The following is an 18639-nucleotide window of genomic DNA, read 5'->3' as shown; positions in this document are numbered from 1 at the left end:
AGGGGTGCGTGGGATGAGGTGGTTTGTCTTGCTGGACGCAGACAGCGCTGCAGTCTGTGTGCAGTGGGAGGGCACGAGTGTGCATCCGAGATGGCCTTTTCCTGCGCTGGCCACAGGGACTGGACAGTGTCACATGTGTCGGGGGGTACTTCCTCCCCTCCTCCTGTGGTCAAGTTTACCCAACAGCCTAGATTCAACAGCAGTTCTAGGTCCACGCACGCCACTGGGCTGCAGATGTCAGCAAGGCTGGTCAGGATGGAGCCAGTGGGTCCCCTTAGAGTCCTAGAGGAGTGGGCTGGGACCCCTCCCCAGCAGGGCTGGTGGCCAGGGCATCCCACCTGGCCTTAGAATGCTGGTAGAAGTCACAGGTGCCGATGCAGGCTGCTAAATGTCTTTGCCCTTGTTCACCCTCAGGTGGTCTTTGTTTAAGTTCTTTCCAAACTTCTCACTGAGCTGTTGGATGAGGTCTGCCAGCTCACCAGTAGCTTGAGATTTCTCTTCAAGAAGCTCATAGCGCAGACTGGAGATATCTTGCTTGATTTCCTTCAGTTCACCTGCAAGGGAAGATGAGATTTTGGTGAATCTCAGCCTGCAGAAGGGGCTCATCCCATAGGCATTTGGTGCGTGCATCCTTCCAGCAGAATGTCAGGCTACTGGCCCAGCCCACTGAGGGCAGAGGTCAGAAGATGGGAGCTCAGTTTTGACGACCTACATCCCACTCGGCTGCTACATATGAAGGATCATTTATTTGCTTAAGACCTTCTCCTCCCATTCCTGGTCAAGCTCTCCTTTAAGGTTTGAGGTAGACAGAGGAATCAAGATAAGGGCTGTGAACTGCTAACACCTGTTTTATCATGATTGTTAGAATGTTGGTTTTGGAGCCATTAAAAGCAGATTGCAAGACTCTGAGCAACACCCTCATTAAATGGGACATTTTTTTTCTCATGACGCTCCATGTTTTGTTCTGTTGTTGTTATCTGCAGGGAGGAGGAACTCCCAAAAGGCTGAGGGGATCAGCTCAGCACAGTGGACGTGACTGTGGAGCCGGGCAGCCTCGCAGGAGCAGGGTCTGTCCAGACCATGCAAGCAGCATGCCTCACCACTGCACTGTGGAAGGCCTGCCTCCTCCTCCTCCTTTAGCAAGGGACTAACAGGTAGGGTCTTCCACTTACTTCCACAGTGAACCACATGGTTAGAAATCCACATGGCCCTGGGGAATCTTCTTATTAACCACAAAGGGGAGTCAAAAGGCTCTCTCCTGGTTTGAGAGGTACTGGACTTAAGTGGGAGTCCACTACCTGGGAACACATAGCCATACCTATTTTACATACCTTAGGTATGTCTTACACGCAGAAGATGCAGAGATCTTAAAGGTACAGTTTGGCCAGTTTTGTTTGTTTTATTTGGTTGCGCTGGGTCTTAGTTGCAGCAGGTGGGCTCCTTAGTTGTGGCTTGCAAACTCTTAGTTGCAGCATGCATGTGGGATCTAGTTCCCTGGCCAGGGATCGAACCCAGGCCCCCTGCATTGGGAGCGCAGAGTCTTAACCACTGCGCCACCTGGGAAGTCCCTAGTTTGGCCAATTTTGACAAAGGCATACCTACCTTTTTTCTTTTCCTGGGGGCTTCGCTGAGCCCCAGTTTCATGGTGTGATTCTAGTGGCATGAAACCTGAGCAGCCCCACCGTCTATAATCAGTTACGTTCCTGTCAACTATATTACACTCTGTGGGGGGCTGGTTGCCAAGGTATCTGGCAGTTTTATGTTTGCGACCCATCCGTTGGGGTGGGTAGATGGGCTGCTGCTCAGCTCCTAGACACTGTCAGCCCCGGGGGCATTCGGTCATTGCTGATCTTGAGGCTGCACTGGGCATGTCCCAGGATAAAGCAGAGGGTCGCTTCCTTAAACGACTAGGCTCCTTTGGGAGGCCCCTGGGGCCCCAGCGAGGGAGAGACTTCATACCTTCACTCTTGGAGAAGGCTGTTTCTAGGTAGCAAATATTTGTCCCAGGTGTCTCATGAAGATTAATTACCTGGTGTATGGTAATTTGCTTTTCACCTAAGAGTAACTGCTTCAAATAGACTGGAAAACAACCCAAACAGTGAAAATAATGTAGCTGGCAAACTTCAGTGTGCATCAGAGTGACCTGGTGCTCCTATGACGATGCGGACTCCTCGGCCATGCCGGTTCGTTAGGTCTGGGTGGGCCCTGGATCTGAAGTTTTATCAAGTGCTGCTGAGGTGGGGGATTCTTTGAGAAACTGCTGGTTGGTAGCTTCCGAGAGCCAGGAAATGAGACAGGACAGAGCCAGCTAGGGCTGTAGCAGAATCTGAAAGAGGTGTACAGTCAGCTGCTATCTGTATGTGTGCTCAGGGAATGAGAAATTTGGGGCCATGCTGAGCTCAAGAGACGTGAGGCCGACTCACGGCAGCCGTGACTGTGGGAGGGGGAACAGTTCTGTGAGCAGGGCTCCACGTCCTGTTGCCGGTTCAGAGATGGAGGGGCCCTAAGGTCACCGCTAAGGGCAGTCCCAGCTGACAGCCAGCCAGGGAACAGAGACCCCAGTCCTACAACTGTGTGGACCCGCATTCTGCCAACACCCTAACGAGCCTCCCCAGGGCCTCCAGACAGGGACGCAGCCCCGCTGCCAACACTTTGACTTTAGCCTGGTGGGACCCCGTCCAGCCTCCACCCTACAGGAAACGAATCCAATCTCTTACCTTCATTGACCTCATCATTTTCTCTATCCACCTGGGCCTTCAGGACGTATCTTTTTATGAGCCGTTTCATGATTTTCTGAAATGTGAACACGAGGAAGGGATCAAACACGCCCAGCTGAGCACAGAGGCAGCTTGTGTGCTGCAGGTGTGACTTCTCCCTCCCACAGACTGCCCGTCAGAGCTGGGGATTCTCCTTCGCCCTGTGCCTTGCTTTTGAAGGGTGCCCTGCCTAGTGGGGGAGGTTCCAGTCTCTCTGGGCTCAATACCACCTGAGCCCAGGATGTAAGAACAGGGTACTCTCAGTGGCAGGAGGCCCAGCCACGGAGAGAGAATCACCTGAGATCCATGGGTGCTGCTTGAGGGTCCTAGGCCTGACTCTACCCTGGCCTTTGTGACCCATCATGCCCTCTTCCTGGGGCTCTGAAACACTTTCTTGTATTTCAACAACAGACGCGATCAGGGAATAGTAAGGAAGTCTTAGCAGGCCAGCCCAGAGGGAGCTGCCTCCTGCTGAGCTGCTGTGCAGGAGAGGAGGTTCGCTTAGCCCACGTGGAGGCCCAGGCGTGGAGGACCAGTCACTGTATTTGGAAAATTCCTACCAGAGGCAGAGACAGCCGAGCTTGAGAGGTTTTGCCAAGACACCGCTTCCCTGAAATCTCACTGCCCGCCTGTAGAGTCATGCTGGAGGTCCCACTTATTATGCAGATACTAGATTCTTTAAGCAAAGGAGGCAGGAACAAACACTTAAGAGCCACCAAGAATAGAGCCAAGTGTAAGAAAGACTGCAAGAGGTGAACTTTGGATTTTGCCAGCTAGTCGTTCCAGGGTTTCTGTGAAATCACAGGGTTTAAAAATGTTCTGGTGGCTGAGCCTTCTGCATCTGTAGAAGCCGAGCAGCACTGCACAGCGTGGGACTCCCTGCTCCTCAGCATCCCTTCCTGAGACTGACTCACCTGCTCACCCTGAGGACTGAGGGGACGGAGTTGGCATTTGCTAAGTTGAAGGGCCCCGAGTTCTGTCCCCAGCTTTGCCGTGTGAGGTCAAGCAGGTGGCTAAGTTCTCTCTGACTACCTGGGCTCAGGAAAAGCTTGCAAGTGAAAGAGAAGTGAGCTGCCGGGATGCAGAGAGCTGGGAGATTGATCTCATTATCACCACCAACTGGTGGTTCCCTCAGGGGCTTTAATGGTGCCGACCTTGCCAAGGAGGTTTCTCCAGGCCTGTGATTCCATGATTCACTGGGCCCCAGGGAAAGCTCTTGACACTGAGCTCTGAGCCCGTTCACGTGGGCCACTTCTGCCCCTCCTCAACCCCTGCTGGTGGTCCTCTTGGCTCTGTGGTTTGAGTCCTGTTCTAATTTCAGGCAGAACAGTTAATTAGCGAGTTACCTCCCTGCTGCTCCTTCTCCGAGAGGCCTGGGTCTTGTCCTGTTAGTGGTTAAACTGCAACACCAGGCTTTTCACTGATGTTCTTATCGTCAATAAGGCAGGTTACCTATGTTTTAAGAATCTGTGCCTTTTGTGGGACTCGATGCTTTTTTCACTTTGAATTGGAAAAACAAAACAAAATAAACTTTGTCCTGAACCAGTTCTCATGGGGGAAAAGTCCCAACAAACCAGATACCCAAGTATCTAACAGTCTTACTGAATGAGGCATTCGGAATTATTCTACTGCAAAGATTCAGACTGACATAAGACAAGGGGATCTAGTTAAAGTGTGTTGCCTTTTTAAAGGAAAACGTTAAGAATGAGAGGTCCTTCCATTTCTGGATCTGTCAATGGAAGGGACATATATTTACAATGTAAAATTATAAGCCAGAGAATGGAAGTGAAGAGTTCCCTTTTCTGTGATGGAGCTGAGCCGAATCCTTTCATAGCTACGGCAGCAGTCATTGTCCTCCAGGCTTCGTGTGCACGTTGTGGTATCGTGCCACATGATTAGGCTGATCATTTTAAAAGATCTCACACTATGTGTTTATGTGAATACAAATGTATTGAGTACTTCCTGCAGCCCAGGAGTTATGTTAGCCTCCTTGACAAAATGACTTCGTGGAATCCTCCCAGAACCAGGTGAGATGGGGGTTCTTGTCTTCATTTACAGATGAGGTCCCTGAGGCTCAGAGAGAGAGGTTACTTCTCCAAGGTCACACAGCCGGGAAGTGGCAGATCTGGGATTTAACCAAAATGGAAACCAGAGTTGGAGCTTCATCCAAGCTTCAGAAAAAAGTTAAGTGCACGATGGTTTCAGAGCTGAGATACAGGAAACTGGCTCCTGTTGGTCACAGGGGCTTGGGCCGCTTCTGGGTACCAATTTGTCCTTTAACAAAGCACAAAATCTTTTATGCAAGAAAAAGCCTCGGCTAGATTTCAGAGGATGGATCATTACTCTGCAGAAGAGGGTCACTGGTATGTCATTGTCCTAAATGCCCGAGGCTTACTCTTGAACCCTGGCATTTTTAATCTGAGCCATGGTTTCTGCAGACTTGCAGCTCCAAGGGGAGAGCAGCAAAAGTTTACTTTGAAACCTCTCACACAGATTAGGATTTTAGAGGTTTAATGCGGAAGAAGACTCGCGTGAGCACAGCAGACATGTAGGGACCCTCTAACCTTCCTCCGCACCCCAGTTCACTCCCAGGAGTGACAGCTACATTAAGGGAGTACAGTGTGACCACCTGTCAGTTGCTTAGAGACTTCATGCCCTGATGAGGACCTAGCCTTGCCTCTGGCATATTCATGTTAGACAACTTGGGATCTTCAGGAGCAAGATGCCAGTCTCATCCCTAGCAAGTCTGAAATGGTTAGAAAAGGCCCCAAGTTCTCTTAAGGTAGATGTTTCAGAAGATCTCTGTTTGCAGAAAAGATGGACATCAAAAGCCTCTCCTACTTCACTATGTGGGGGAAAAGCATGAACCTTTGTGATGAGTTTGAGATCTTTCCTGGCCATCTTCCACAGAGTTTTCACTTCATGAAGATAATAAACTTTCCCCAAGTTAGTATGCCCTTGTCAGTGCCAACTTGGCTCACTTTGCCCTGAGGCGTTTAGCAAGTACTAGAGATAAGTGTATTTACTGATCTTACTCAGGCAAAATAACTAATACCGAGGTGCCCAATGGGTAAGAATGGTTGTGACATTGAGGCCCACGTCCAGGGAGGCACACAGTTCCCCTGCCCAGACTCCAAGAGCCAGGTGGCCTCTGGCTGTTGCTGGTGAGGAGGGAATGGAAGGGACCCGTCTGTGTAGCCAGGGCAGCTGAGGACAGAGACAAGGAAGGGAACACACATGCTGAACATGGCAAACCAAGTAGCATCCAGAGGGCAGCAATGCTGCCACCCAGGAATAGAGAGATTGAAGAACATTTGGAAGAGAGTGGACAAAATGCATCGCAGGATAAGTCATTTGTTAAACTGGGGTTTATCAGACCCCAGCACAGAAGAAATCAGTGTTGGCAAGCTGTCTATCCTGTTGGCTTGATCCCTACAGAAAAGGCAAAAAAGAGGATTCCCCACTGGGTTTTGGGGAAGAGATTGCATCATAAAGGTTGGGGTTTATTTCAGTGATAGACTGTGCCTGGATTCTACAATTCACTTGCGATGCAGCTTGTTTACTGTGCCCATGAAGGAAACGTATCCTCAGAAACTGAGTATATAAGGTTTGTACATATCCCAAGTGGACACACCACATCTTGGAACAGGTCAAGGGTAGCTTTGATAGGAAGCATACTTTGGCCATTTTGCTGGTATCATGGTTTTGTTCCATTGTTTGGTCTCATGTCCACAGAGCCCAGATTGGGGGGAAAAAGAATTACAAAAGCAAGGAACCGTTTTTGTGAAAAATAACCATTCAGACCCCTGGAAGCCTAAGAAAAGCAAAGCAGAGAGCCTCTGAAGTCTGGAGGAACTGCCTTCCCTTATAACTGAGAGCCCTAAAAAGTTGAAGGAATGACAAGCTTAAAATAAACACCCAACAAGCTAAGTTTGAGCAATCAATCAGATCTGCTAGAGACACAGTGGAAACAAGCTTAACCACTACATGTGCATCAACCACGGTGCTTTTATCTTATTGGCATCGCTCCAGAATGTCTCAGAACCTGGACAGCAAGAGCTGACAGCATATGCGCTCCATGAGATGGAGGCCCTGGGTACAGCCTGGATGGTGAGAAAGAGGGAGTGAACTGGGCTCCTCATGTTCTCAGCACTTTTGGGAGGAAAGCAAAGCAGCATGGAAGGCCGCCGGTCGGCCCAAGAAAACGGATGAGCCAGTTTTAGATCCCTGCCCAGATCCTTCGTTCTGCACTGACTGCTGCCCTGTGATAACAAAAACGCCTTCTGTTCCTTGCTTCCTCCCCCAGGCTCAAATAGAGCTCTTCCCAGTGGCTGTCAGACACAGACAGGACAGGCTCCAGGAAGGCTCTGTTGTGATATTATGAAGAGGAATAAGGGCCCAGTGCCCTGGCAGCGTGTTGTGGTGCAGGAGGGGTGCCCTTCTGAGTCAGATCATCTCACTTCAACTAGCCGTGTGGTCTTCACCACGGAGCCTGAGTTCGCTCAGTTTCAGTGGGCTTACAGATCTTGCCCCTTTCACGGGCATGTGTGAGGTTATACATACCCTAGTGTCTGGTCTGCTCTCAGCTGTCTGTCTGTCAGCTCAACGTTTACTCCTATCTGAGCAGATGATGGCTTAGGAAGATGCTCAGACTTGACCTTGAAGGGCTGAGCAAAGTGTGAATGTGCAAATGCAAGATGCTTTCTGCTCTGTCCACTGTCCTCTCAGCCGTCTCCCTCTGCTGTCCCCTGGCCCAGGTTTTCTGTCTTCATTTTTGGTGACAATGATTTGAATAAGTCACCCCAGGCTTTTCTTGGTGGATTCACGAAACACAGGGTGAGCTTGCTTTCCCAGGCCATCAGTAGCCTGAAGCTGCAACCGGCTCATCTGGGTAATCATAGCAGGAAGCTCTTGGGGAGACTGAAGGCTGCAGGGACTCAGCCAGTGATGATGAAAGACAGAATAGGGATGGCTTTTAGACTGCTCTGCAACACAGCCTCATTCATAAAGGATTCATCCTGGGTACAGGACATTCACCACCTCAGCTGTCTTCCTTGATCTTAGTTGCTGATTCTGCTCAAAACCCAGGAGAAATCTGGCCCTAATCCATTAGGGTTTTCTATCTTTTCTGTGACACAGATAATCTCTACTTCTCTCCGAGAAGCTAAGAAATAAAAATCCTTCCCCTTACCAAAGGATTTGTCCTATAAAATAACTCACACAGATCAAACTGGTCAGGTCCAATTTTGCACACAATTAAATACAAGATTTGCCCTTTGCCAATTTTTAGCCCATGTCATCTGATAAAACTATAAGTACTATGAGGGGTGAGCCATTTCTTAATTGTACACTTAATTCCTCCTAACTGCACAGCTAGCTTCTGAAATACGGATGGAGATTCAATTAGAGACCTGTGTCTGGAAGATGCTAAGTCTGTAATAGCTCCCTCAGGGATGGTGGCACCAGGGACATATCACCTTGGCCCAAAGGAACATTCAGGACAGCTTCAGATTTACATCTGATAGGAAATGGTCAGCACAGATAAAACTGCTGGTCATTGGGAGTAGGAAAGCAGGAAGAGAATGGCCTGTACTTTTATAGTCAATAACCTGTAGTAACTATTTGTCACTGGCTGATTCAAACTGATACAGAGATTTCGCATTAATTTTCAAAAGCAAAGCAAGATCTGCAAGCACAAAAGTTCTCCTAATTTTTATAATTACCAAAAACATCAATATCCACCTGGTAGCTTAAGACAGATCCCTGCCTTTCCCTACCCTGTGCCTGTTGGTTTGTATCACATCCCTTTGGCAATACATTCAGAATGTATATTGAGTCAGTCAGCTTTTCTCCATCACCCTTCTCTCAGTCCAATCCAAGTCACCATCCCTTATACCTGGATGACTGTCACATCCTCCTCACTGGTCTCCTTGCTTCCACTCTTGCCCTCAGCAGTCTCTTCTCATTATAGCAGTTAGGTAGTCTTCTTAAAGCATAAATAAAATTTTATCATCTTCTCCCTCCCTCAAGTTAAACTCCTCCCACTGCCTTCCTAGATACGGCAGAGTAAAAATTCACATCCTGACATTGTTCTGGTCCTCCGATTTTGACTCTGACCCCATCTCCCCTGCTCACGGAGCTCCAGGTGTCCTGGACCTGCCAAGCTTCTCCCCTCTGGCTTTTGCTGATGCTTTTCCTCTGCCTGAAAGGCCCCACGTGCCTGCCTCCTTCTCCTCTCTGAGGTCTTAGCTAACTGTCCTCTCCTTGCAGACGCATTCTCTAATAACCATATCTAAGCAGGGGCTTCTTCTTTTCCTCCATTTTTGCACCTGATTGTTTTCTGCTTGGCACTTCTATCGATGTGAAGTTACTCATTTATTTGTGTGTTTACTTGTTCATTGTGTCTCTCCCTCTATGGACTGGATGTGCCACTAAGATAGGAACCATGTCTGTAGCCCTAGGAAGCAGCACGGTGCCTGGCATACAGGAGGCACTCAATAAATATTTGTTGAATGAAGGAAGGAATGAAGCTGTGGTCTCGGAGGATGACACAGCCATGTGACTAAATCGGTGTCTTAACGGAGTCTACCTCTGCACATACCTGGGAAAGGGGTGGTTACCTGGTATCTGGTGGGCTTGCTGTAAGTGTTATTTGCTGTCAGGTTTTCAGAATTCCTCATGCCAGCCTGGTAGCGAGTTTTCTGGGGAAAAAATACAAAATATATCACATAATATATGATACATAATACATGGTACATGATACTTAATACATACATACATACATGCTAGAACTTGAGCAGCGCTTATATACAGGGCTGTCTCTAAGATGAGGACCCTCAGGAGGTCACTATACCCACTGCTGCTTGGCGTCCTAGGACATGTTCCTGGGGACTCTAGTTGTGTAGGATGTCAGTGGGTTACAGAATTACTGTTTGGTCAGCTTTGTTTGGAAAGCACTCTGTTAACGTGATGTAGATGTCTTTCCTCCAGGACTCCTCAGAGATTTTAATATGCTAACAACTGAGAGTCTCCAGGAGGGGGAGATAATGGGCAGGCAACCTTTCTTTCCAGACATTGTAATCCAGACACTTTCCGAGAAGAGCTAACCTGCTCTGAGTCCCCTAAGGAGTCGCTCAGTGGGTCCCGGCACAGCCCACAGGAGGAGGGGCGCTGTGCCCGCCGGCTGCCCCTGCCGGTGCTGCAGCTTTGCTGATGTTCCAGCTAATTCTGAAAAGCACGGGGGTCCCTCCGGGCTCCTGGCTTCTCTTGTTTCAGGGGCACCATCTAAATCAAACACACCCGGCTCCCCCTCCCCCGCCTGCTGCCTCTCTAGCCCCATAAGTCCCATGCCACCTACCCTGAATTTAGAATTCAGCATGCCCATTTCAAGGTCATTTTCACAGCTTTTGGCCTTAGATTTGCAGAGTTTTATGAGGCACATCTTGATTCTCATTATGAGATAATAAAATGATTTAGGACTTGGCACTAGATTAAAAGGAGCAGGTAGAGTTCTTCCTTCATCGAAATAAGACAGCCAGAGCTTTGCTCGGGCAAACTTCCATTCCACGTCTGCGTCCTCCTGTGGGGCAAGGAAAACAACAGCACGCCATCAGAGGCAGTGCTATCCAACAGACATATAATGTCAGCCACAAAGGTGAACCACGCAAGGGCATTTAAATTTTCCAGGAGCCACGTTATAAAAAGTGAAATGGAACAAGTGAGATTAGTTTCAGTGATTTATTTAATCCAATAAATCCAAAATGTTAGCATTTCAACATGTAGTTATTATAAAAATTATTAACGAGATAGCTTATATTTTCTTTGCATACTGAGTTTTTGAAACTGGCATGCACAGCACATCTCCGTTTGGACTGGCCACATTCTGAGTGCTCAGTGCACGTGGTTCGTGGCTACCATATCCGATACCACCGTGTGTTTCCTGTTAGAAAGTGTATTTCTCATTGGTCAGAGTGCTGTCAAATGATGTTAAGAGGTCTAGTGTATGTAATCCAAGGGGAGGAAACCTGACTAGCTGGAAGGAGGTAGTCTGACCATGACCTCTTCCCTGGTGGTGGTGGTAGATTTAAAGCCCAGACCTGTTACTTCTGACTTGGTGTCAATGCCAGAATGCTGAGCGGGCCCCCTGAGAGGTAGCGGGTGTGTACTTTCTATAGGCAGGTTCCTTGGGCCCCTGTCCTAGGAGGGCAGTTTGAGGCCAGGAAGGAGGTGTAGGGTTTGGAATCAGCTGGACCCTTACTAGCTGTGTGATGCAGGCAGTGGTCTTGGGCTTGCTCCTCTGCCCATGGTGATAACACTGCCTTCCTCCCATAGCCCTGAGGTTGGCATTGAATATGTGCCCCGTGAGCAACATGTCTCTCTCTCCACAGGCACTAGCCGCACTTCAAGGGGCCGTAAGCCCAGCAGGGGCCCACGGGAAGCTACTGGGATGTGCCAGGAGAGTATAAGCTCATCACCAGCAGGCTCGCATTTACTGAGACCCCATCAGCACCACATGCCATATGGGTCTTTTAGACTGGAAGCCTGACCTCAGAGGAAGGGCGATGTAGTGCAGAGAGCACAGGCTCCGAGGCCTGGCTGGGTTCACATCTTGCCTCTGTTCCTTATAAGCTAGCCATGTAACCATGGCAGGTGACTTAGCTGCTCTGGGCCTCAGTTTCCTCATCTGTAAAATGAGGATAATAATACCTACGTTATAGGTTGTTGTGGGAATTAAAGAAGTTAATGCATGAAAAACAATGTCAGATACTTAGTAAACACTCAGTAAATATTATTTGTATCTCCATAGCTTAATGCAGTGCCTGATGTTCAACCTTCAGTCACTCAGCAAACCTTCTACTGTGTGCCCACCTGCAGCTCACCTATTTTGTGCCTGGCCTGTGCTAGGTAGGCACTGGGGATGGCAACCCTGCCCTCCTGGGACACGGCCTGGCCAGTGACACGAGTATGTTAACTCCTCAGCTCTTTGTACCTAGAGCTGGGCTAAGAGCTGGGGGAGGCGCTGGGGGTCCTGCCCTGGGGGTCAGGGAAGGCTGCCCTGAGGGCTGGTGTTTGAGCTGAGATCCAAGGGGTGAGTAGGTCTCAACCAGGTCAAGTGTGGGTGGGCTGGGGGCAGAAGAGTAGCAGTTAATTAGTGGAGAGGCAGAGAGAAGCGTAAACAAGTCTTGGTTGGCAACAAAGAGCAGGAGAGAAAGAGGTTGAGAGCTGGAAAGTGAGATGGAGGGAGGATTGTTTGTTACTTTTTTTTTTTTTTTTTTAAAGATCAAGAGATGCATTTAAATGCTGACAGGCAGGATTAGCTTGAGTGGGAGAGGGTGAGGATGCAGGTGCGGAGGGCTGCTGTGCAGTGGCTGCCCCTGAGGAGGGGAGGGCTGGGGACCTGGGCGCATGGGTGGGGCTGCTCGGGGGAGAAGGCCTGTCTGCCCACAGGAGGGCCATGGGGGGTGGGGTGGCAGGCAGGTCTGTGGATTCAGATGTAGGTGTTCAAGATCTATTGAATAAATAAGTGTTCTCCTGTAAGGAGTTACAGATATATGCTTCATCAAAGTTCAGTGTGACCATGAGCACCAGGCATGTCCTGGCGGCAGTTCTCAGGGTCCTTGTGTATGAATCACCAGTGAGACGGTGGGGACGTGTGCTGTCACCGGACGAGGAGAAGCCCCGCGCCAAGGGGGGAGGTGTGGGCTGCACGCTGCTCCCTGTCTCCTGGCACCACCCTGTGGTGGATAACTTGATCTCACAAGCCGTGGGCTTGCTCACTCCTACCCCAAACTAGTGGGCATCTTTCATTGCAGTCACGTGACTTATGTTCATCTGGACCAACGCAGAACTTGCTCCATAGGATGGGGCAGAACACCTGGGGAGAGTGCTCTAGAGACCCACGTATTCCAGGCATCATCTGGTTTCTCTTTCACGTGGGGAAGCTGTGGGGCCCAGGAGGGCAGGAAGGGTTAGTTAGCAACAGCTCATTATCCACACAAGTGACCAAGTATGTAAAACGCTTAAATATATTTTATAGAATCAAAAAAGTATACGTGTTCCTTTTTCTGCCTCGCTACATAAAGAGAGTACAATATATACATTGTTCTGCAACTTGCTTTTTTTCTACTTACCATTATAATTAGAGGTCTTTCCATATCAGGATATAGAGAACACACTCATCCTTTTGAAAAGCTGCACAGTATCCCATTGTTCAGATGCATCATAATCTATTTCACTGGATTCCTGTTAATGCTCATTTAGTTTGTTTTTCATTTCTTGCTATTCCAAACAAGGCTGCAATCAATAGCTCATGGTTCGTGCACTTTAGATTTTGATAAATTGCCTCCTGATGCACTCTCTTGACTCCTTTGTCTGTCTAGCAAAATCAGTCTCTGAATGGCCTTCAAGTATCACCTCTGCAAGCTTCCTCCCCCCAGAGTCACTCACTCTCTCTGCTCTGTGCCTCCTAAACCCGCTAGGACTTGCCTGGGTGCGCTGGCCCCATTGCACCATCATTTGTTGATTGATGTATCTGTTTTTTTTTTCTCACTGGACTGAGTAAGAATCTCTTCAAGGGCACAGATCATGTCTTGGGCATCTCTGTATCACCAGTACCTAGCACAGACTTGGCATACAGTAGGTACTTAATAAATAACATGGAGAAGCAGAAGTGAATGTGAGCTCAGAGAAACAGTCATTCCAATTAGCCATGGGTCACCCGCATGCTGTCCTGAGGGGACCCATGTGAAAGAGGGAAGGTCCGTGACGCCGATTCTCTTTCTGCCCTCGTGGGGCCATTCCATGCGTGGTGCCTGCTGAGTGTCATGGCAGGCTGGCTGGAAGGGCTTCCTGGAGTCATCTGGGGAAAATGCCTTTTGTTTGCCATCCCGGGTTCACACTTAATTACACACGAGCTTCTAAGGTCATTGCCCTCTTTGCTGAAGACAGTGGTGCTGATTAAACCCAGGGAGGGGGAGCATTTTCAGCGGAGTGGTCTTACCTCAATTTCCTGGTACGAGTTGTTGATCATGGCTATGAGCATGTTGAGCAGCACGACCACCATGGTGACGTTATAGACGCCGTAGAGAACGTAGCCTATGTTCTCGATGAACTTGTGCTCGTATTTCAGCACCACCGAGACCACTTCAGACAAGCCAAAGATGGACCAGAATAAGGTTTTGAAGCTTTCTTCAACCCTGCAGGGGAACAGACAGTCCTCTCAGGCGGTTTGCCTCCACGGACACGTCTCACAGGAGAGCTGCCGCTACCCAGACATCGGTGGCTGCCCTGGAGTGGGGCGGGGGCTGCTAGCTGGTGCCCGTGTTCTGAAATCATGAGATAATTTGGACTTCTAAGAAGACCTGAAAGAGCATAATAAAGGGCAGGCTGTTTCTTTTCCATTCAATCCTTTTATTGGGACTCTTGGCCGCAGCATCAGTTTTTATCTTGTTGCAACTACTTAAACGTTTAAAACTAACCACCAGGGCAAATGTTTGTCCTTGTAGGTTATTAGCTTCAGAAAGCACACTTGTCCTTCAATAGTCTCTTGAGTGTCTCTTCTCAGACTACCCAGCCCACAGGAAAGGGGAGAGGATGGTGTTGGCTGAAGGAGCCAGCACCATGGGCGACTAGGGCTTGCTGGGCCCTTGACACAGGGCAGCGCACTTAAGCCCCATGAGCACCTCTGCAGTGGGTTGACGTATTACCTCCACTTGATAATGGAAGTATTGATGCTCAGAGCCTCTGTGCCTTTCCCAGGAGCACTCAGCGGGCAAGTGGGTGCAAATCCAGGCATGTCTGAGGTTTTCAAAAGCAGGTCCTTCTAACCACGATGCTTTACCACTAGCCTGGCTCTGCGTAGTGAGGTCAGCCATATATATCAGATGCCCTAAACTGGGGATGAATTTTCAGGAATGAGAATGATGAGTCTGGTGTGTTTGTATCGATCAAATTTACCAGGTAAGTGCCCACACCTCACCCTGCAGCTCACTCAAGGTAGACACTGCACATAGTGTAAGCGCAGCCCAGGGAAGAGCTGGATTTTAGGACACTGCTCTTTGACACTTGAGATTATCAAGTTACCAAAATACACTGGTTTTAAGAGTAAGGTCCAAGTACATTTCAGAGTCTGTACTTTCTGGCTCTGACCCTATATCAGGTTTGTGACACAGAATTCAAGTAGAAAGCTGGATTTTAGTTGGGTGGTTTAGAACATGCACATGTATGATAATATCTGAATGGTTAAGTGCAGGTCTTTTAGTTTGCATCCATAGCTTGGGTACTATTACGAGAAAGCACTTTCTTTTTTCTCTCTAACATTTCAGATTTTTAGCACTTACCCACAAATGGCCAGGATTAGCTAGATCTCAGGGAAAAAATCAAGGTTTTTTACGGGTTGGCATTTATTTGACAAGATGTACAAAAATGCTAGTACTCATCACTTTGGCTAAAAATCCAACACTGACTTGCATGAATTTTCAGCTCTCCTGTGTGTGTGTGAGCGTGTGGGTGTACATGTGTGTGTCTAGCCAGCTGTTTGCTCATTCCCTGTGCATCCCAGAGTCTGAAAACTGAACACTGAACTGAGTTTTTGTCATTATTTGTTTTCTTTTAAATCTGTGAGTTTGGAGTATTTAATTTATCTCAGTTTTAGTAAGAAGGAATTTAGTTAGGGGTTTGGATAAAATGACTGGGTATCGAGTTATTATTTTAGAGCTCCATCTCCTGATGCTGTTCTGAGAAAGGGGGAAAACTGTTTCCTCACACGGGATGCAGCATCCATTTTGTGTGAAGAAGATGCCGTTGAGCGTGTGGGCACAATTCACTGCAGGTATCGCCTTCCATGAAGAAGCGATCTTGAGGTTGTCACCCTAGTGGAAGGGAACAGGGGCAGAGAGAATCTAAAACCACTGAATGAGCCCCAAATCAAAACTGAAAGGAGATGGCAGGACGTGATTTCTCTGACACTTGGTCCCTTCCTAGCAGGCTCAGGTGAAAACCAGAGGACACACTGTCCGAGGGAGGGGCTGGGCAGACCAGTCCTGGGCCAGGAGAAGGTACTTACCAGGAACAACTTAAGAAATGAATAATACATCCAGCTGAGAGATATTTTATAGAAATTCATTTTCCCTTTCTTACCTTGGAAAACCCCACAAACCTTTGGCTGACATAAGTGAAGCAAGCGATTCTAAGCAGTCCTAGAACACATCCAGGGAAAACCTACTGCATTTGGATTAGGGAAAATGGCCTAGATTCGGCATGCGTTTTGTTCTCATTTGCTTCTTGCTATGAGTTTTTTTTTTTTTTTTTACTAAGCTGCGACTTATCCCTGGTACCTTCACTTAGGCAGTCTATGTTAAATAATCTGGAGGAGGCAGAGCTGGCCCACTAAACAGTATGTGTCCCAGTAAAAGAAGAATATTTACAGATCCCTAAACCTATGCCTTTGCCCCTCCTCTAACACTCCCGCCTGCCCCCCACCCCGCCAAGGCTTGGAATGCCGATCTGTTGAATTTGTTGCCTGGCTGTCAGACAGTCTTCACAGCTGTTTCATTTCTATTCTATAGCTTCAGGATTCGCCTCTGGACTTGAATTTGGCCATGACCTCCAGGAAAATCTAATTACAAGTGGCCCAGACTCACTGGGATTGCCTGAGTGGAAGTGACCCCCCTCCAAAGCAATAACCCTTGGTGTGGGCTGGGCAGGAAGGGATCTTAGCCAAACTATGCATTTTTAACAAATTCTTCTAAGTTCTTTAGGGCGTGTCTATAGCCCTTGCTTCCTCTTATCGTGGGGCAAAATGAGTTGCAGCCACAAAGACTTCCTTTAAGGAAAAGTTGAGTTCACTGTCTTGGATCGTCTCTAATGCGAGATTCACCATTGGGGTCTCTTGGGTTTTACGTCTGTACTCACGCTCCCTGACGCGAACATTCAGTGGACTCACTGAATAGACTGTTTTTGCTGCTGCTGTTGTTTCTCAGGGGGGACCTTGTGGGCTGAGCTTATGCCCAGTTAGCTGGGCTAAGTGGTAAGCAATACACTATTTTATCCATAATTCAAACCATAGAACTAAATAAATTCCAAATGGAATTGAAGCATTTAATGTTTAAAAATTACATAGTGAAAAAACCAGAATAAAATATTAATATTTATATAATCTTGGCCTGGGAGAGGTTTCAGAAACTACAAAGGGAAAGATCAAAAGATATGCTCACGTAAAACTTGTTGTATTGAAAACATATTAAGTAAAAATATAAGGCAAAAGACTGACGAAAGGATTTGTATTTGCAACACATATGACAATGGATGATGTCTTTCTTACATAGTGAGCTCTTATAAATCAATATAAAATGAGAGACATCCTTGAAAAATAAAAGGAGTACAAAATCTTTCAGGAAAACTAGATGCTTTTTGTGGTGATGAGCTCCACAAGTAACTTGATAGGTCAGGTTAGTGGTGTCTTCTGGTTTAATATGTAGTGGAAAATAAGTGAAACTTGTCCTCACTGCCTTGTGTTACAGTGACCTTAGAAACCTATAATAATATATTCTTAGAAGGCTGGCCTTGGAGAGGAGTCAGGAGTACATTCCTAATCCCAGGAGCTTGGACATTGGCACTAGCCCCAATGTCTTGTGAGGTTACGATGCACTGTGAGTCACGTACCAGTCATCGCCCATAATTTTCAGGAGCTATGGGATACAGGGTATGGGGCAGAAGACCCAGCTGTCTTTCTAGCTGCAGAACGGGAAAACAATAATCTCTACTACATAGGGTTGTCGTGAGGATGAAATGAGTTCATAGAATGCTGTGAGGCACATAAAATACCGCCTGGCACATAACCACTATGCAATATGCAACAGTCACTGCAGAGGGCTGGGTCTGTCCGTCAAGAAGATAGTATCTTGCAATTGACTTAGTTGATACCATGAAGCCACTTGTCTCACAAAAAGTCTCCACTGTCAGATAGCTGGCCTCAAGGCTAAATTTGGGGTTCTTCATTGATAGGGATGGTGGCACTGGTTCCATATCCTCCTCCCACCCACTCTGGCTATCTACCAAATTTGCCACACTGTGTCAGTCACAGGAATCGTCACAGAGATAGCTGGAGGAGGACGAAAGCAAAGGTGCGTGCTGGTTCAGACCCCAGCCCCATCACGTGCTGGCTGTGTGAGCTCGGGCACGCTACAAAACCTGCGTGAGCCTCAGTTTGCTCATCTACGAAAGGGGTGATGGTACCTTAAGTTGCTGTGAAGATTAAATGGAGCAACCCACGTAAAGCGTATAGTAAGAGTCCAATAAATGGTACCTGTGATTTTTTTTTTTTTTTTTTTGGCACACGGGCTTAGTTGCTCCGCGGCATGTGGGATCTTCCTGGAGCTGGGATCGAACCCGTGACCTCTGCATTGGCAGGCGGATTCTTAACCACTGCGCCACCTAGGAAGCCCGGTACCTGTGATTTTTATTCATGTGTTTATTTGCCAAATATTCATTGAACTCTGTCTGTGTGCCAGGCACCGTGCCAGGTGAGCAGGATGCAGGGTGCACGGAACCTGTTTGTCTTTGTGGAGGCCCCAGTCTAAAGCAAGTCCGCGGGTGTGAGCCAGTGCTGCAAGGCTGTGGGCAAGGATGCTCCCGTCCCCTTGCCCTACCCAGGAACACATACGACCCCATCAGCCCTCAGGTGCCTCCACACAGACAGGGCTGAATGGAGTTGACAATTCAGCTGCGTATTGACTTTTCTGAACAAGGCTCATTTTCCTTCCTATCTGCAAAGATCATCACCAACCCTTGATTTGCTGCAAATCTGATTTCTTCAGCCTGCGCTGTCTTTGATTGTTTGACTCCTGGAAGGGGCTGAGGTTTCATCCATAGGCCACCCTCGCAT

At 48.0% G+C, this 18639-nt stretch overlaps 1 protein-coding gene across 1 annotated transcript in view; it reads right to left on the bottom strand.

The window, feature by feature from the left end:
- Positions 1 to 261: 261 nt before the first annotated feature.
- TRPC7 (transient receptor potential cation channel subfamily C member 7) overlaps positions 262 to 18639 on the bottom strand; it is a 127154-nt gene continuing 108776 nt past the window's right edge. Inside the window, exons 8-12 of the mRNA XM_057748479.1 lie at positions 13756 to 13951; positions 10114 to 10335; positions 9377 to 9457; positions 2718 to 2793; positions 262 to 554 (exon numbers count right to left, since the gene is read on the bottom strand). Of these exons, the coding sequence (XP_057604462.1) occupies positions 385 to 554; positions 2718 to 2793; positions 9377 to 9457; positions 10114 to 10335; positions 13756 to 13951 (745 nt within the window). The 3' untranslated portion in view covers positions 262 to 384. The remainder of the gene's footprint in view (positions 555 to 2717; positions 2794 to 9376; positions 9458 to 10113; positions 10336 to 13755; positions 13952 to 18639) is intronic.

The sequence above is a fragment of the Hippopotamus amphibius genome, chromosome 1 (genome assembly GCF_030028045.1).
Source record: "Hippopotamus amphibius kiboko isolate mHipAmp2 chromosome 1, mHipAmp2.hap2, whole genome shotgun sequence".
NCBI classification, from domain to species: domain Eukaryota; kingdom Metazoa; phylum Chordata; class Mammalia; order Artiodactyla; family Hippopotamidae; genus Hippopotamus; species Hippopotamus amphibius.
The sequence above is the reverse complement of the archived record's forward strand: the minus strand, read 5'-3'. Positions and strand labels throughout refer to the sequence as shown.